The 19,807-nt window shown below is 38.8% G+C and overlaps 1 protein-coding gene across 2 annotated transcripts in view; it reads right to left on the reverse strand.

Annotated features, from left to right (window-relative positions):
* ERC1 (ELKS/RAB6-interacting/CAST family member 1) overlaps positions 1 to 19,807 on the reverse strand; it is a 291,295-nt gene that overhangs the window by 18,027 nt on the left and 253,461 nt on the right. For both annotated transcript variants that reach the window (XM_009647922.2, XM_009647921.2), the window contains one exon: positions 10,491 to 10,592. In XM_009647922.2, the coding sequence (XP_009646217.1) occupies positions 10,491 to 10,592 (102 nt within the window). The remainder of the gene's footprint in view (positions 1 to 10,490; positions 10,593 to 19,807) is intronic.

Raw genomic sequence — 19,807 nt, forward strand, 5'->3', positions numbered from 1 at the left:
ACAAATCCAGAAGTACTTTTTCATAATACTGGCAACTTTTGCTTACATGGGCTGTGAAGCAAAACTTGGGAACCATGTGTGGAATAGCAGGGACTACTGTAGGTCAGGACTGAAATACACTGGTGGGACTGCAAGAAGCTTGTAACCCAATCATTGGGGAATACGAACGTTCAGGAATGAGGTACCTCGACACAGCTGAAGGGGGTGTCTACATATGGCTTGAATTTTAGCTGTTTTGTCAGTCCCTTACTTTCAAAAGCAAGAGAATTCGCCCAAACCCTCACCCCTAAATATAACTAACTGCCCTGCGCACACGTTGCATCTCTTTCTTCTGTAACAGTCCATATGCCTCCTTCCTAGCGGAGGCAGAGGAGAGAGGTTTGTGGCTTAATTGCAAGATGAGATCAGAAAATACAAATTCAAATGTTGTTTTTATTTGTCTAAGTTTTCTCTTGTCATCCAAATTTCTTGGGAATCCAGCAACTCAGCAGTTTAGCTGTGGAGCAAAACAGGATGGGCAAAGTAGGATGAGATCTCCAGAGAACCTAAAATCTTCCACTTCAACATATTAAAATTGCCTTCATTCAAGAATTTCATTCCTGTAAGTTGTGTTAGTATTGGGTTAAAATTTTTAATAATAAATTAAATCATTGAAAGCTGTGAAACTGAGTAGTCAGACTTGCGATACTGACAATTAGAGTATCAGCAAGAAAAAAAAAGTATTCCCACAGCAAGTGAAAATAGTTTAACAACTGTTTGCAGCTTGCACATGACACTATGGATTTAAATAGCATCCTCCTGATGACACTTCCGTAGGTGTAATTAGGCAAGTTCTGATTTCACAGAATCAATTATACTTTATGCTGATTCCTCCTCTACAAGAATATAGCAGCTTGAGAGTAATCTTATATCTGCTTATATCTGTAATCCAGTCAAGCTTTCTAGCACTTGTTATCTATATAACAGTGAACAAGAAAGCACACACATTCCTTGCTGTACTGTATTTTGTCTCTTGCTTCTTCCCATTGCAAGGGATAAAAGGAAGCAGTGGCTCAATATGCTTTTGTCTGAAAGAAGAACGTGGCAGCACATACACTGAGAGAGTGCATCCGTGAGCATGCTTCTGTATCAGAGACTGCATTCTTCTGCCTCCCTGCTGCCTATTACATTGCTAATGGAAAACAGAAGGTATTTCCTAAGTAGTCTACCAGAGAACACAATCAGTGCTTTTCCTGTTCAGATGAACTATAACCTTCCCTGTCCGCAGGTGATAGGAATCTTTGTCTCATCGCTCTCTAACGCTGGGTCTTCATTCTGCCCTTCTAGCCCTCTACCTGCTACATGGCACTTTCAAAGCAAAGCCACACGAAGCCACCAATTGCCTGATTTATCCGTCTTTAGGAATTCTTTTTAGAGTTGTTTGCTCTACATTCAAATGCAAAATCCCATTAAGAAATATACCTGTTTATACAGAGATACATAGTAAATCTTTCCTATGTGTTGCATTAAATAAACAGATGTAGTTGGATTGCCTGTGGTGAGCCTACTAGGAGTTGGAACTGTAAATCCTGACATCTCCATCAGTAATTATGAGCTTTACCAGCCAGGAAAATATAGCGTCTAGATTGGCCACATGCCCTTATATCAGTTTTTATATTAGTCGTATTTCTCTCGAGCTTATTTTCATAGTTAATATGTTGGAAAGCAGGTTCGGGCTTGATTCTTTCTCTGCTCTAATATTGTTCATCCGCCCCCGCCCCCGGTTTCTTTCCTCTTAACTTACAACTAAAAGGTGCTGGCAGCAACAGCAATAGCCTGGCTCCAGCTATTCCACTTCTGTCCTTCCGTCTCTGTCCTGCCTCTGAGCACCAGAGCTCAGCTCCACTCTCCTTTAGGTCACCAACAGTGTATTCCTGGTTTGCAGAAGCTGCTGGCTTTGCATTGTTGCATTCTGGGGTGTGGATGAGTGCTGTAAAAAGTCTGAATGGCAGAGTAACTGGGAGATAGTACGGACTCTCCCACAAGCTGTAAGTGACAACTCTCCTGGAAGTGGCCAGAAACAAAAAAGTTTGAGTACAGAGTCCCTACTTGTCACAAGAACCAAGCCACTAGTGGAAGATCATATTCAGCTGCAAGTCAAAAAAAGGAAATAAGACACAGACCTGGAATAATCTCATTTGGTAGAAATGAATGATGGCCTTTTTGCAATTGTTTTGCTGAAAAGCACAAATCTCTACCAAAAGAAACCAGCCATCTGTTTTGAATGTTTTAGAATGTAAGTATCTACTTGTGTACTTCTTTGATCTGTAAGAATAATAGGAAGACAGTGATACAACCCAGTTACACCTCCGTCGTGAGTGCTTAATTCATCCCAGAGCTGCAGATTACAAAATTCCATCTGGAAATCTTAAGTCTTATCATTCCGGGATCAGAAAGAAGATGAACAGTGTATCAAGATCAGTTCTTTTGTGCTGGTAGATATAACATTCTTGGACAGCGAATATACGCTTCAAACATAAAATAGTTATTAAGATAGCAAAATAGTAGTGGTTTTTTTTTTTTTTTTAAAAAAAAGACCCAACAAGCTAGCAAAAGAATTGTTCCCAGAAACAGGGAAAGGAGCAGGAGCAGAAGTTAACATCGCTTTAAGGACAGCATTTTTCTCTAGGCTGGCCCATCCCAGTCTAACAGTACTTTTTACTTACTGGGTAAAAGATTACATGCCAATATGGGTATAGAATAAGAAAAAAGGTGGAAAGGTGTGGTTTCCAAATCAGAACGGTAGAAGAGGGACATGGTTTAGTGGTGGGATGGCAGGGTTAGGTTAACGGTTGGACTTGATGATCTTGATTAGGTCTTTTCCAACCTAAACGATTCTAAGATTCTATGATTCTAAGATTAATCATAAACCAAAACATTAAGTTTGATATCAGCATTACTGAAGTTATTCACTCCACCACAACAGGGTTGTTACTTACACCAAAGTGAGAAGGTCACAACAAAAGGCTTTCCATTATTCAGAGTCATTACAGCCAAGGAGAAAAGGTTATTCTCTGAAGAAAGGCAAAGCCTGAAAAGGCTTGAAAAGAACAGATACTTCTATGATAGCTAAATCAGGATTTCGAATTGTACTTCCTCAGAGCAGTACTTGTCAGTCCATGAACTCTTTGTGTCTCCTTGCCTGAGCTTGACAGCACAGGAGTCTTCCAGTTTCATGATTAATGATGACGCCCACATAAGCAGGGCTGCAGAAAAGCAGGGATGGAAGGCAGGTCCTGTGATTAACCGCGACAACTGTATCCAAAGTGCTGCCCTTGTAACGATTAATTAGTTACATCACTTTATTTGAGTGCATCGCATCAGGGTTCGTACTAAAGGGTTGCCCAGCTGGGAAGTGGGAGTGAGGAGCCCTGGCTGTCACCAGTATGACAAAACAAACCTGGCATCTTCTCTCTCAGTCAGGCCAAGTGATAATGTTTAAGTAAAGTAAGATTATTTCATGTAGCTGCCTTCAAATTTTGCACAGGGTATGCCTCTAAGGCAAGCATAAGACACATTTTTTCACAATGTTTTTACACATGTGAATGAAGAACTGTAACGGACATATTGCAACAGATTATTATACACAACACAGTTAGTTTGTAGGTTTTTAGAGAGGGGAAGAAATGGCCCTTCAGAGGACAAAAGATGGCAATAAAGAAGAAGAGGCAGCGGTCTAAAGAGCTTTGTTGAGCATGCTGGAATGGCAGCTCCTTGAAATGTTTAACATATGGGTTATTTTCCCTTTTTTGGGAAGGAATAGGATCTTGGAAGGAAAAATTAGAAGTATTAATAAATTGAGTCAAATAGAAATTTAACATAATTTTGGGAACAAATTCAAAATGAGGTATTAGAATCACCATCGTATCACTGTAACAACACTATTTTAGAACACTGTGTAATAATATTACCTAGCACTTATATAGCACTTTTCCCCGGCAGAACTTCCACTCTGCAAAAACTTCAGCTCATTTTACAGTTAGAGAATTTGAGACAGGGAGAAAGAGAACAAGTGAGTGGTTGGAGATGATGCCAGGAAAGAATTTATCTTCTGAATCGTGGTCTAGTGCTGTGTCCAGTAAATTACATTGTAATATGAGTCAGGCATGAAAGCCCGGTGGTTTTGACCATTCTGCATGATCTAACAATTAAAAAGACCATACTGAAAATAAATTTATTTAAAAGGCTTATGAGCTCGCAGTGTAATAAGTGACAATACTGAGAACCTAAAAGAAGTATGACAGCAGGACAAACAGCTCTCTACATGCTGCAAGCACAAAATGTGTCTTGTGGAGAGAAAGATCACATTTACAGAGTGAATGAATGCCTGTGTAATCATTTGAAAATGGAACTCATCATGAATAAGATATTGACTTTGGTAAAAGAAATCAGTACATTAATCCAAGCACCAAATAAAGTAGAAAAAAACCAATATTCTTCTCAAACTTCCCAAAGTATAGACACTTCTAGTTTTGTAGTGATCTCAATAAAAAGTTCATGGGGTTTAACAGCTGTGGCAAAGGTTAAATTAAGTCCCAAGATGTCCTGCCCTATCTCCCCCGATGTCACTATTTCTATCACTCATATTCTACCATCACAGTAGTCACGGTTCTTCAGACTATGACCTGTTGCCTGTCACCTACATCTGCCACTTTCCTCTAGGTGTCCATTCGTGGTGCATTTCCTTTTAGCTGTATGATGGAAATAAATAAATGCCCCCTCCAAAGCAAGCAAACAGGAGATTGCGAATGCTCATCCTGGGCATTCCTAGGGGTGAGACAAAATTTCTCTGCAGACACAAGTTAGAAACACATGGCTTACAACCTCGAGCACTGAGCTGGTTTTTGCATACGTCTACTACTATCAACTCCTCTGTGAGATTTAGCTGTTCTATCATTCTTTAATCCTTTTAATACTTTTGTCCTAATAAACAGAATACAGAAATGTCATTCAAGCTCCATTACCCTTTAATAATCACAAATGGCTGTTTAGGATGAGTCTGCTTTCAGAAACAACATATAAAGATGCCCTTTAGAATATTACAAGCTCTTGATTAAAAACTATAGTTAAAAAATTCATACTGAATGCATTAAACATTCTTCATATTGATGACCTTCCCTGCATTTCAGTTCTTAGGTTTAGATGACTCTTGTCTACAGAAAACTCTTGGCAAAGTCAAATTACAACATTAAAAATGTAAGCTTTGGTACACAATGCATACGTGTCATTGGTGATGCTGCAAATTATAATTTATACTGGTTTTGACAAGAAGTCTACGAAATTTACTTGAATTGACTGTTTTTCACTTCTTAAAAATGATTTAAATATTCTCCTCTTATGACTTACCCCCACAGACATCACCTCTGAAATCTGAAGAGATGTGTTAAATTTTGCTAGTGTCTTCAGCAGTCAACTTGCACAATATTTACTGCTTCTGTGTTAAAATCTGTCAAACTCAAGTATTAAAGAAAAATGCGACCAGTAAGGGGCTTTTTGTCTTGCAATATTTTTATGGTAATAGGAACTTGTCAGTATTTTCATCATCTTGAAAAATCCCCATTTTTATGCACTCCAGCTCTTTGACCATTCCACCGTTACTCTAATAAGCACAAAATTCATTTTCAGATTTTGTTCCTTGGAATTCAAGCACAGCAAACCCAAATGTTTTGCTCCTTAGCAGACATATCCGTGACTTCACGATTTGCTGGCAACCGTTAATAGAAAGTGCTTCCACAGAGTGAGTTCGAAAAGCTTGTCTAGTGACAGCATCTACTAGGCTCCAACTCCTACTGCAAGAAGGTAGGAAGAAAAACACTCTGCAATGGCATGCATACTTAAAAACGCACATACAGTATGTATAAATTACATACCAGGATAAATCTCTCAGTTCTCAGAGTTTCAGTTTTGGTCTTCCTCTGTTCTTGCCCTTAGCACTTTCATCCTGCCCTCGCTTTTCCCTGTGTCCTTTAAGTTGTCTTTCACACTTCCAACAACTTTTTGTGATCCTATGCCTGCTACACCCATTCAACACAAGCAGCCCTCCTCTTTGCTGATGGGCAGAGGTGACACAAGCAGATTTCTGAACCACACCCACGCTTTCTCACATCGTAGGTAGCATGGCTGTGCTTCACAAGAAAACTAGATGAATTGAGCAGTGGGAAGTTAATGTGTGGAAGCTTTGCTTCTTCTTTCCCCCATATAGCACATATACGGTCCATATGAAAATACACACACATGTGAGAAAGCACATTGGAATACGCTTGGATATAGAGTAGGACAGGGCTCCATCTGGGGAATAAAAGGATTCATAAAAAATTCAGACAGCAAGGAAACGAGCCTAGAGAAAAAGGCTAGGAAAGACTATTTCAGGATGAAAGATGGTATTTACACTGAACTGTAAATTGAAATGTAAACTACCATTCTCTGAAACTACAGGAAGGACGCATATGTTTAGAAACAGTGCTCCATTTCAGGGGAGCTATATCTGACAATGCTGTCATACACAGAACTGGCATAATTAAATTCAGTCAATTCCAGAATGCTGGAGGGGACAAGCCTTAAACCCCAAACCATAAAAATAATGTCATTTTCTATTGTACATATTTTGATGGCCTCCATTTTATCTTCAGTATTGACCAGAGGTGATTACACCCTCAGACCTAAAGGAACTTTAGAAAACAAAGTTGTAACTGAGTCCTATGCTATTAGTCCCTCATTTTATCATTGTATTACATACATTGAATTTAACACATGCAGGTTAGGGACTCTGTGACTTACATCTTCAATTTTACAAAGAGAATAAGGATTTTTTTGTTGAATGGAATCTACATGGAATATCATGGTAAAAACATGTACCTTGTTGGGAATAACTGGCTTGGGAGGCATCAATCACCTTTATACTTTCCCTGTTGATGTGTAAGACGATCTTGAGGCTGACATGTTTCTCAGATGAGATGCATGGAAGGCAAGGATGCTGGCTGCCTCATTGTTTTGACTAGGATATTCTGTAACATGCTTTCCTGAGGAAAATGCCTCAAGTACAAAGCAGAGAGATATGCTGTATTTAATGTGAACCACCCACTACTTCAAAAAACTAAGAGAAACCATACTCTTAGCACAGTTGCATTCAAAAATGTATCAGCAGATGGAACAGGAAAAGAGAAAGGTCTTTCTATCAGTGTTTTCTACACAACCTTCATGTTTGCTCTAGAACGAAAATCAGAATAATTCCTACCTTCACAGTGAGCGTCTTCTTCCTTTTCATTTACTTACCTGATCTTTCCTGTTTAATTGCCATGCATTAGCAAATCTTTACAAGCATTGTCTCTAAAATTTCATATACTAACACACAACCATTGCAAGAGCAGTGATTCAAAAAGAATGTGAAATCAACAGTGAGGGTAAATTAATGAAGCACTTGATCAATTTTTCCACTAAAGAGGTTTTCTCAGTTCAAACCCCAAGGCATGAAATTCAAGTTTGGTACTGCCACAGTTGGATTAAATTTTTGAGATGGCTGACTTGAAGAGAGGGATCTGATCTATGCAGACAGACAGACATGCAAGTCTGCCGTTCATCAAGCAAGTGCGAAGAGATGAGAGAGTAGCTTATTCTTTCATGAATGTTTTGCAAATCTAATATAAAGTAATAATTTTCAGAAATCCAAGAGTCCAAAACTGCCACAGAAATTTTCAGAAATTTCCTTTCAAATAATTTATATTGATCGATATTGATAAAGGAAACTCATGTGAAATAATTCTTCTTAAAAGGATAAGTGAAGAAAGAAAAAAGTTTCATGTAGATTTTTAAAATATTGTAATTACATCTCAATACTTTAAGTACTTCAAATAAATTTATTCTGCTTTAAAACTGATATTATGAGACATAAATTAAGCCTGTGTACTGGAGCCATATAACAGATATTTGAGTTTTGTAGCTGTATATCAAGGCTCCTGGACAGTAAAGGATGTTTTCTTCTCTGCTAGAGAACAGGTGTGAGGAGAAGGGCTCTGTCCTGTGTACTGCTTTCTCTTCTGGAAACGGGGGTTGTTGTGGAGACAATTTGATGGCAGAAAAGAGAAAATCGTGGGTGCAGACACAGAGAAACAAAATGTACTTTAAATGACAAACAGCTACCAATTTCTTCCTCATTGTTTTGAGAGAACCAGGGAGATAGAAGGGAGGGGAAGGTTAAGAGGATATTCCTCTTTACCTTCAAATTTACAGAAAATTTATATTCCTAGTCCATATCAAGAGTCATCTATTTTGAGCTGATAAATATGTGTGACTAGTTAGGTCAGCATGCATGGCAGCAATCTCAGCAGCAGATCTCAACATGCTTAAAACCTTCAGGAGGAACATTATCTTCAGGAGGAACATTATCTCTGAGCAAATTCTTTACTAACCAGAATCGAAAAAACATACATAGATTTGGCTACAGTGCAAACTGCTTTGAAAAAGAATCCGACTGAAAACATTTCCTCCATGAAGTCAATGATAAACGATATGAGAGACATTTCCTGTCCTCTCATAAGCATTAAGAGTTTGCTTTGCATAGAAACTCAATTACATGCCCTGGAAAGTTCTCCCCACAACATCATGAAACAATGACACGATGATTAGAAGAAGAAAATCACAAACTACACATAAACGCGCGACAAACACCCTCATGCAGAGACTATGCAAGCAAAGGGGAAGGAGCACACCCAGGTTTCACAAAGCACACGGGAGCGAGACGTGAGAGTGACTGTCGGAAACTTTTCTATTGGCAAGAAAAGTTGATTCTCACCGTTCTGAACAAAATGGCTGAACTAAGAGCATCTGACTGGTTATGCCCAAATACCCTCCTCCTCATCCTAGCGGTGCAGAGGTGGCAATGGGAGAAAAGCCCCAGAGCAGCATGGGAATGAAATAAAGAGTTGGTTAGTATTTAAAGCACATATGTAAGTACAAATAGTAGCACAAAGTGTTTAATTCCTTATGCAATATTCTGAACCACCTTGAGGTACAGCTTGCTTTGCTCTCGCATAGGCTCCGTCATCTTTCAAAATGCCCCTACACAAAGGGAAAGTGCAATCATACCCTCCTCCCTATCGTCCTCCCCTGTGAGGTCTTTGCAAGAATTTCCTTAAATGTTTAAATTTTATCTTTTCTTTACATTTTATCTTTTCATTTCATCCATGGATGCTACACCGCATTCATTTGCAAGCACGTACTACAGATACATTCTGGAAATGGCTTCATTTCACTACAGACTCGCAGTGTAGAAACAACAGATATTCTAACATTTCCTCCAAATTAAGACTAGGAAAGCCGTTTCATTTGCAGCATTAACAATTGCACTCTCCCAAAGAAGGTAAGATGACCATTTTTCAAAAACACTGCAGCAAATTCAAGCCAGTCAATGTACAGTTCTTTCTTTATCATCTGGAGGAGGGTATTAAAACAAGACGCAAAAGGCACTTGCTCTGAAAATAGGAATTTTTCTGCTTTGTATATACCCTGTATTGTCTTCTGATACCAACATGAAAAGAGATTTCTAAATATTTATTTTTGCAAGGTGAATATTAATTGTTTTTTGCTATTTTCCTCTTGTACCTTACTCATAATTTCTGCAGTTCACTAGGTTGGTGCTTAAAGGTCTAGACTGAGATGCCTTCCTTCAAATCTCAACAATTTCTAGATGAGCCGGAGGGCAAAGAGGAGTGCCAAACATTCCTTCACTTTGCCAAGGCAGTGATTAATGATCGCTAATATTTTAATTAAACTGGAATGGATGAGATTACAACATGGGATATGCAGTTATGTCGGCATTTTCTGTGCTACCCATGGGATAGGTAATCTCTCTGATAGTTATCAAGCACATAGCTGTGCTTTGTAAATGACACAGGAGGCTCCTCACTGCCTTGGAGATGGTAAATTGATTTTCCTTCAGTTCACGGCTCATTGAGTTTGTGAGGGAGCAGTCTGTGCTCATTTGGCACAGAGGCTGGGATTTCCTCATGGGAAATGAAGGGAACTGCTCGTATGCAATCCATAGATCAGAAAGCTGATCCTGGAGCATGATTTCCTGCTACTGAAGACAAGAAACAGTCCTGGGCACTCCACATGCTCAAGCAGCAAACCCAAGTTACTAAAATCTGAATACGCCAGACAGGACTCCAGTCTTGCATTTTAAGAGAGTAACATTTCTTTCTTCCCTTTCATTCTCTGCCCCCTCTTCTCCACCCACTTAATAACAGCTTGGTACCAGGAACTGTTTGTTCACATTTCAGGAGTTTTCAACGAAGCCGACACAACAGCAACATCCATTTCTGGTTTATAACTGCACACCAAAACACTATTTTTGTTCCAAGGTACTGCAAGCATGTCAGGGAAAATTACATACGACTCAAAATAATCAGCTCCCATAGTAAAAATTACTTTAAAAGCAAGAAAGAGAGACACATTACCTGGTCAGGGGAGGGCTTGTGGTTGGTTTGGTTGGAATGGGATGAGGATTTGAGGTGGTCATCCTCATAGTTGTCAGCCATCAGCTTCATACGGTTCTGAGTCTATTAAAAAGAAAAAAAAAAAAGAAGAATCTCAGTCTACTTTCTAATGTGATAGTAGGGACTAAAGGGAATAGGGCATTTATGCTATCCTGTATATCCAAAATCCATACATGGAAGAAAATAAGACACGTGCATAAAACATTAGTAGGTATTACTGTAGAGAACTGGTAACAACTGGGAGACACATTCCAACCATTTCACTTTGAGGCTAAATTAGTTTTGCAATTAAGTGGCTCATCTGACTTGTACCTACTAAAACTTGCGCTGTACATGTGTGCACAAACTACTTTCTTCTTATAGACCCTTGGGATTAAGGTTCAAATGCCAATTTGGAGAACAATGCAATGAAAACATCAATTAGATGTCCCTAACTCAATTAAAAAACAAAACAAAACAAAAAAGAAATCAGTTCAAAAAAAAAAAGTAAACAAGCTGAAAATAGGTTATTACTTAAGAAGCTGAAAATAGATTACTACTTCAGAAGTCCACCCAGTTTCAATATGCAAATCAGTTTTCAACTGATATACCAAAGTGTAGGAAAATTCTGAGACTGGTCAGAAAAATGTGACTTATAGAAAAGCCTTCCTATAAGAAAAATTAAAAAGTTAATAAATAAGTCTTTGGGAAGAAAAGGTGACATAATAAAGATTTGTAAAATCAAAAACTGCATACGGTCAAGCAAAGAAATTTAACAAAATATGAAACAAGTTTCTTAGCTTTTCTTCAACTTCATTGGAAATTACAAGTTCCAGAGGATATATAATATTTAAAACCACAAAATAAAAAATAAATTGTGTGAGAATAAATGGAATACCTTACCTTAACATTACCATTCTAGGTAAGCGATTGCAATGAACATGAAAAAACAGTACGTGACTGTGTCTACAAAGAACAGTGCCAGTGAGATAAAGCCTTTTTAACATACTTCCTGAAATGTGGTCCCCAAGCACCTACAAGCACATACATGCACAAACAAGGAAAAAAAAATCCACCTGGGTAGCATGTCCCACCTCTCCCGCAGGGCTTATGAAGCCCATCCAGACAGCGATGACACTCTGGGGGTAGCCTAGAGGGGACTACGGAAGAGCTGGGTCTCGGGTCCCGCAAGGTGAACTGCTGTCCCTACGTCAGGTGCTTCACTTCCAGCTATCTGGGTGCCACTGTCATAGGCACTCACACCCGAAGCAGACCCAGGATGGAGTGATGGCATTTCTCCTCCCAGCTCACAAGGTAGACAAAGCTCCGTTTTCAGCTTTGTGAAATCCTTGTGTTCCAAAAAAATAAAAAGGCTAGCCAGACCTATGTTAGATACCATACACAGTAAATTATGTACAGCTAGACATATTAAATCACCAGAGATGCACTAAAATTAAATGTCTTAAATGAAAGCTCAAAGCTCAAAGCTCACTGTAAAAATGCCAGCTGTTGATTCAGTCCCTTCATAACTGCATGGTTTCTCACTGAAAACTCTAATTTTAACGAGGAGCTCAAGGCTAGAAAATGCAGATTCCACTTGACTGTACTCAGATCATTACAGAGAGGATCCAGGGTTTGAATCTGGGTTTGATTTTATTTTGGATTAATTTAAGAAAATCTAATAGTAAATTGAGCTTAAGCAATTTAATCACACAGCATCTTTGTTGGCTCTGTTTTGTCAAACAAATTTTGAATTCCAAGTCTCACTCATCATTCATAAATCACTACTTGAAACATGCTACATTAATACTTAACCAACCAGTGTTTTGTAGAGGAGCTTTCTCCATATTTATTGTTTTATTATATTTAAGGCTGGTTCTTTAACAATTTCTTCTTTGCAATGAGAGCTACTGATTTTAAATGATTTCACATTTCTTTGGAAATTTCGGGGTTTGATAATAAATAATAACTTCTTACATGACTTTCAGCGTGTGTGTGGAAAAAAATCTATTAAAAAGCAGAAGTTTAGCAGAATCTTAGTACAGCACATTAACTTTTCTGAGAGAAAAAGTAGCTCTTCCCAGAGAGAGGCAGCATGTTTTATGATATTGCATGAAAAAAAACATGTTAGCGCTAATACAGGAAGAGAAGAAAATAAAGATCTAAACATTTAAAGCACCGTATCCCTCCCAGACAGTTCTGAAGTGGAATCGAAGAGGTTGCGTGCTTCTGTCACTTAACTTCAAATAGAATAACCTACTATTAATAGTTGGCAGGAGGTATGAGAAGAGGCTGAGAGAATTGGGCTGGTTTAGCCTGAAAAAGAGGTGGCTTCTTTAATTACTTGATAGGAAGAAGCAGAGATGATGAAGCCACACTCCTGCAGGGGACAGGACAACAGACGACAGATGTAAATCAGGACACTGAAAATTCTCATCAGAGATCAGGAAAATGCATTTCATAACAAGGCTGATCAAACACCAGAACAGGCTGCCAAGAGGTTGCGGCATCTTCATCTTTGTGTATACTGAAATTGTGGCTAGACAAGGCCTTAAGCAAACTGTTTGAGTTAGAGATGCTCTCAGCAGGTGGTTGGACACAGAGGTCCACTCCAATCTAAAATATGCTGCAATTTTTGTTTGGGCTTTTCATCTTCAGATAATTTTATAGCCCTCAAGGCTGGAGCTTTCAAAATAAGAGGGCGCTAAGTTCCCAAGTTCCTCCTAGTTGCTAAATATGATTTAGCTGCTTAGCTCCATTATAGCCCTTTGAACATTTTAACCCAGAAGAATCTCTGCAGCATCCCGATGATGACAGTCGTACGGGATCAGTTAACTTAGAAAGATATTTTCTATGTTCTCCCTTTAATCAAACCTGACCTTCCACTGCTTCTACTGTTAATCTAAGAGAGCATGTTTGTGATATACAAGTATTGGCAAGAAAACACCAAAATCAGTATTGTGTTTTCACTGCAGGAACTAATTTACACATATATCATTGGAATTAGGCAAAAATCAAGAGAAGGAAGAAAAGCAGTTTATTTCCTCATGTATACCACTGAAAATTATTTTCCAACATTAGAATTCCAAGCAGTGTTGCAGATATATAATAAAATATAATATAACATAACATAACATAATATAATTATATTTTTCTAATTCTCTGTAATTCTGTGTCAAATGTGGAAATAAAAAGCTTTTGCATAGGACTGGAATACTAACTGATGACCTTCTGATTGCAAATTTTTAAAATAACTGTAAATACATGAAGTCAGTTTCTCTCCTATTGCTCCTTTCCAGAAAAAAAATGTTCAAAAGAATGGAAATTTCTAGAGCATATGACTATTGCAATGATGTAAAACCAACCCGTTTACTTTACTGTGGGGAACCACTCCAACATCCTGCAGTCCTGAACTGCTTTGTCATGGTGCTATTATACACTCTGCTCCCACCTTATGAGGTTATGGCTCAGATCCTAGGGCAAACATTTCTACATCACTGTAAAAAGTATGAACAACAAAGTGGTTTAACCACTGCGTCCTGTGAGAAAATAAATGAGCGGTGCAGACAAATCGGTTGTGTCAGGAGTGCTTTTGTCTAAAAAAACCTCCAGAGCTTGTAAGCAGAATTAGTGATGATACGAACTGGATGTTGGATCCAAATTTTGCTTAAAAAATATTGTGCGCCATTACAGGTACCTTCTTCATGCATGTGCAGATAAAACGCTAGAATGAGAAAAACAGGACAAAACTCCACCACTCAATAGGTTTCTTGATTTCTTTCCAGAAGGTTTCTTTTTTTTTTTTTGGACAGATTTCTTACCTTATTTCTTGCCCTCCAATCCCCCCCCCCCCCAAAATCCAACACCCACACCTTGTCAAAGCCTTTAACAACACTCTTTAGTCTCCCAATAATCACTGTGCAAACGGACAGTCCCAAACCCTTTACATTAGTGTCAATACTCAAAATTACTAAAGAGCCATTGCGCACACTCAAGCTCCTAAGTGAAAGCCAGGAATGACTGGGGAGAACTTGCCCCAAGAGGTCTGCAGACCAGAGTCTGTGAACCACAGGTCTAAAGCATAACGTTTGCAAGGGTATTGTATCTAAAAAAGTCTCAACCTCCTCCCGTAATGTATTAGACTATACTCTAGTGCTATCAATCAGATCTGGCTCACCATCCCTTTCTTCTTCCCCCCAACTTCTGCAATTGTCCTTTTGCCTCTCTGATGCACTTATTCTTAAAGCCCTTCTTGCTTCTCATCATTATTTAACCCTGGCCTCTGCCCTATCTATCCCTTGCTACAGTAGGTGGTTATATTAAAAGAAAAAACCACCAGGAGAAAATATGAGAAAAACTTGTTTTAATCATAAATGTGAATGGTCAGCATCAGCACTTCTTTTAAACGTGCTCTCTTTTCTTTTGTTCTTTCGTGGTCCTGCAGGGATTTCACTGTATTTTCAGCATGCTTTTTCTGGCTACCATATAGTTTACTTCTGCTTGTATTCTATACCACTAAATGTTTGGCTAAACAGGGAAATCACTGTGGAGTAGACTATTTCTAATGCAGCCAACACCTGAAAACTTTCATTCCAAACAGCACTTGTATAGTATTTTGGCTGCCAAAACTGTAGCCATAGTGAATTTTAAGAATCCCTAAGTTCCTCCTTCACAGATGTCTGCTTCAAAGCACACTCTCACCTGGAGCTTCCTAAGAGTAAGTCATTTTACATTCACTGCAGACTGCACTGGTAGCTTGTTTGTGCAACTCCATCCTAAAGCAAATGAACAGATTTTATCACAGTTAAATTATCACATGAGAAAAAACAGAACTGATGCTGATCTACAAAGCATAGGGGAAAGTCAGAGACATATTCTGGAGCATAGCTGGTAAAAGCTAGAGGAGTCCTATCCAGGTCTGACAAGCTCTTTATAGTGGAATTCCACATATAAATTTGAAACTCACAGATTTAACTACAGACTTTGTTTATAATACATTTTAGAGAATGTTTTTATTTAAAAGCTTGCACTAAGTTGTATGATATAATGCGAATATATACCATAAGCATTTCTGCAGGATGGCTAGTCTTCTGGTTAGTTTTTGAAACTGGCAAGTTTTTGAAACCAAATTGTATTTCATCAAATCATAGAATCATAGAGTCATTTAGGTTGGAAAAGACCTTTAAGATCATCAAGTCTGACTGCTAACCTAACACTGCCATCCCACCACTAAACCATGTCCCTAAGCGCCTCATCTACCCATCTTTTAAATACCTCCAGGGATGGGGACTTGACCACTTCTCTGGGCAGGGCCCGTTCCAATGCATTTGTAGGAATAGCGCATTTCTGTATCTCTAGACAAGACCTCTAGTAAACAGCAGATACAAGCTCATAAGCTGTGTGTTCTCTTTATTAAGCTAGTCTGCTTCATATGCACACTGCAGTAACTTACTCAAAGAGTTCGCATCAAATCTCCATCACACAACACAGTGGAAACCATGATATCAGTGACTACTTTCTCATTTTTTGTAAAATATTTCAGTAGAGTAATTTCTGGCTTTGCTAACCAGCCTAAACAAGCTTTATTAATACTTTACTGTAGAGTTTTAAAAGCCCCACATTAAGTAAACATTAATATAATGACTGTACTTGTGACAAATGGATATGTGGTAGAGGCAGCGTGTCAGTGAGTTAAAGGAGTCATCCCATTTCAATCCGAGTTGAGTGTTTAACTGGAAGCACACACAAGCAAATGGAAGAGTTTAGAAACCTTTTCACCACTAATAACATAGAAATATGATGGAGAAACTCAGGCGACTTCTTTTTTCTAAGTCGTGAGCCAAATTCAGTATCTCTGAAAATTATGTTCTTGCAAAGACTTTCAGATAGTCCTTTTCTATTTGCTGAAAACAGCTAGTGAGCCATACTCTCTGTAAATATCCAACCAGCTCCCTGCTGGAATCTGGTTGTCAGAAACACAGAGAGAAGAATCCCTCCTTGCCTGTTATTAGAACGTGATGCCCTGAGTAACTGCCTTGAGTATATCTATACTTGCCTTGAATATACATCTACCTTAAGCGTATACCTACCTTGAGCACAGGGTCTCTGAAAGATTGTTTCAAGTATTTTACTTTATGCCCCCTTCCCATTCATGATATTTAATGATCCGGGGGACATTTTTCAAATTTGTAAGGAGATGGTACACGCCGAGTTGTCATTTTTGTTTGTCAGGTTTAAAAGACACACCATTAGTTAGGTTTGGCTTTCCTCTTGGCTATGCTTAAGATTAGCAACCGAGATGCCTCTATCAGCAGCAAACACACACACTGTTCAGCTGCATACATATGAAAACCATTCCCGTTACTACAGCTCTGTACATCCTGAAGCCTGTGTTTTTGCGAGCCCAACGAAGAGCACGTGCGGCTGCTGGGGTTTGTCAAAGCCTGCAGGATTTAACACAGACTCTACCTGAGATACCAGCTTCTGCATTGACTGTTGGCAATGTTACAACAATGTTACATTACAAAGTGAAAGACTTTATCAGCCCCCTTAATTTCTCTCTGTAATGATTTCATTTTTCTGTTCATCTCCCCACATGCGATGATTACAGAGAAACTTCATTCTGGATAATTCATATTCAAAAACCTTTGAACTAAACGAAAGGAGGCAGATCGTTTAGATATGGAGTTCTCTCTGAGGCTTGACATATGGAGGTATATGTGGACAGATTTTAAAAAAAACTAACTTTGAACTGAAATTCTCCCTGTACAGGAACACATCTCTTGGAGCTTTATTAGTTCCTTAGGAGATGAACAAGTAACTAACTATGGGTTTGCTTGATGACAAAGTTTATTGAAATTTATTGCTCTGAATCCTGTATAGAGAAAACTAGCGACACAAAAGACAACCCAAATCACATCTTGTGTTTGGGATTCCTTATTGCGTTATACCACACGAACGTGTTCCTTTAGCTCTCTTTCACTCTCTTTAGAGACACACTGAGCTGTTTTTGACTGACCCATCAGTCAATGGGGCAATCAGGCAACAGAACTGCCTTTCTCTTCTTTCTTTCACAAGAGCTAGAATCTGCCCAGTCCTAGATTTAAGAGGAAAAAAAAATAAAAATTCAAAACCCCCTTCCTTCTCTCATGGCTAACTACTTGGAAGTGAACTAAGTAACCGAGTATGTTGGTTCTTTGACAGAAAGCTCAGTAAGGTGTGTTTTCCTGTATCTCAAAGATGTATGAGTAAGGGCTGGACTCTGAGAACTTTTACCACCATATTGTAAACCTAATTTATACTGACTGGGTGGCCTACGCATCAAAAAAATCCTTTCAGGCAAGATCAAAAGGACAAATGGTATCCTGTGACAACAGCCTCAAAGAATCCTGCATCCCTCACGCTACACAAAACCAAAAAAATTATTTGCTGAAATTGATCTGAAGACAGCAACAGCAAGCAAAATGAGCTGCTGTTTTAATTCCTAAGATGCAAGAAGAGAACTGGTTATATTCACCTTCCAGTGGCAAGCATATAAAACCTCTATAGTCCAGGTTTAAAGTAAGCAGGTAAGTAGGTCTTGTGTGAGAAGCCTGCCCTATGGTGCAGTTTGTTAGGGCAAGTCTGATCTCAGTTCCCCGCCCCAGCAGAGAAGGGCCTTACTGCAGAATTTCCTGCCAGAGACTGTAAGATCAGATGCCTTTGCTGCCATATGCCCTGAAAGCAGACTCATTTATTTAAATTAGCTTAACAGCAACTGGTTTTTGCTAAATCACGCTGCTACATCCACTCTCCATCTATTGTGCCGTCTTCGTTACTTCTTTCATCAGTTAAGAACTGATTTCTTTTGCAGACAGCATGGCTGCCCTTGAAGAGCATAGGAGTCCACTTTATTACCCATTTTATGCCGGCTAATGAAATCTGCGTGCTTTGGATTTGTATTCTACATCTTCTAAGCATGGCCTTCAACCCTATAATAATCTCTTTCGCCAGCCTGCCTCCCCCATGGCGTCTCCAGGCAAGAGTCAGCTGGGACCAGTGTGAAAGTATGTATGTTCTGAATGGCCAGCCATATGCGCATGCTACAGCCAAACAAAATATATCACGGCTCAATTCTTCTTGCCTTTCCCTGTGTGGGAGCACTACTTTGGGCTTTTTTTTGCCTCTACCCAGCTGCGGATGTTAATTAAGTTCCTATAAGTCACACAATCTTTGAGACTTCTTTCCCTCTGTCAAATTTGGTTGAAAACAGTCAATAAATTGAAAAGTTAGTTGGTGGGAGCTACAGCTCAGCTAAGCACTGCCATTTAAACTCTTCTTCTTCAGACTTTAGGACAAAAGCTGGTCCAAACTAGCATGTTTTGTTCAAGTTGTAAAAGTTTGGATGTAGTCTCTCAATATATCCTTGCATTAAATGTTGCATAGAAGTGGAGTTTTCTGATATGGTGCTCCATGCCTTTCTCTAAGATTCTGGGAGGCCAAATTGCTACAAATTCTCAAGTGAGCAGCAGCAAGCCTCTCATGCTTAGTTCATATGTTTGCTGAATGTTTAATATATACAGTTTACTCAGTCTCCTCAACCTACTTTGATACACACCACCAAGGACAACTCACTTGAACAAAAAAGTGAAATGCTACTTCTGTAATGATGTGAAAGGAAATACCAGCCTTTGTCATGGTCCTCATTACTCAAACTGTTGAAAACTCCTGATTGCACTTCTCTTGCTTATTTCTCCCCTCTCACAGCGTGTTTGTGGGTCCAAGCTAAAAATTTCATCTTATATTTTATCAATTGAGAGAAAAACAAAGGCAAAAAAAGCAGCGAGAAAAACAAGCTGAAATGTACTTTGGAGCATGAACACTCCCTACAAATTTTGATGGGTTGGTGATACACGTGTTTTACAAAGCAAAATGTAAAAGATATCTCAGGTTATGCTAAGGTTGGAAATGCATTCCAACATTATAATGATCCTGTGATTACTTTAAACTTGTGCAATTTAAGCCCCGACATTAAGCACCAGAGATAAGGTTAGTCTTACAAAATCTATAAATATCTGAAGGCAAAACTTCTAAATTACCTACATCATATCCCATAGAACAAGCAAGTATTTCTATCAGAAATAGAACAAGCTTTGTTTGACACAGTTGATGGGACTCCTGTTTTGTTATGACTATTTACTTGGAATTTCTCCTTCCCTTTTCACTTCAGCTTCACTCCGCACCCTGCTCATCTTACTCTTGTCTACCTTACTCCGTTCCTCTTTCCTTTGTTACTCTATTTGGTTCTCCTTTCCAAAATA

This window comes from Egretta garzetta, unplaced genomic scaffold (genome assembly GCF_000687185.1).
Source record: "Egretta garzetta isolate BGI_Z169 unplaced genomic scaffold, ASM68718v1 scaffold511, whole genome shotgun sequence".
Lineage (NCBI taxonomy): Eukaryota > Metazoa > Chordata > Aves > Pelecaniformes > Ardeidae > Egretta > Egretta garzetta.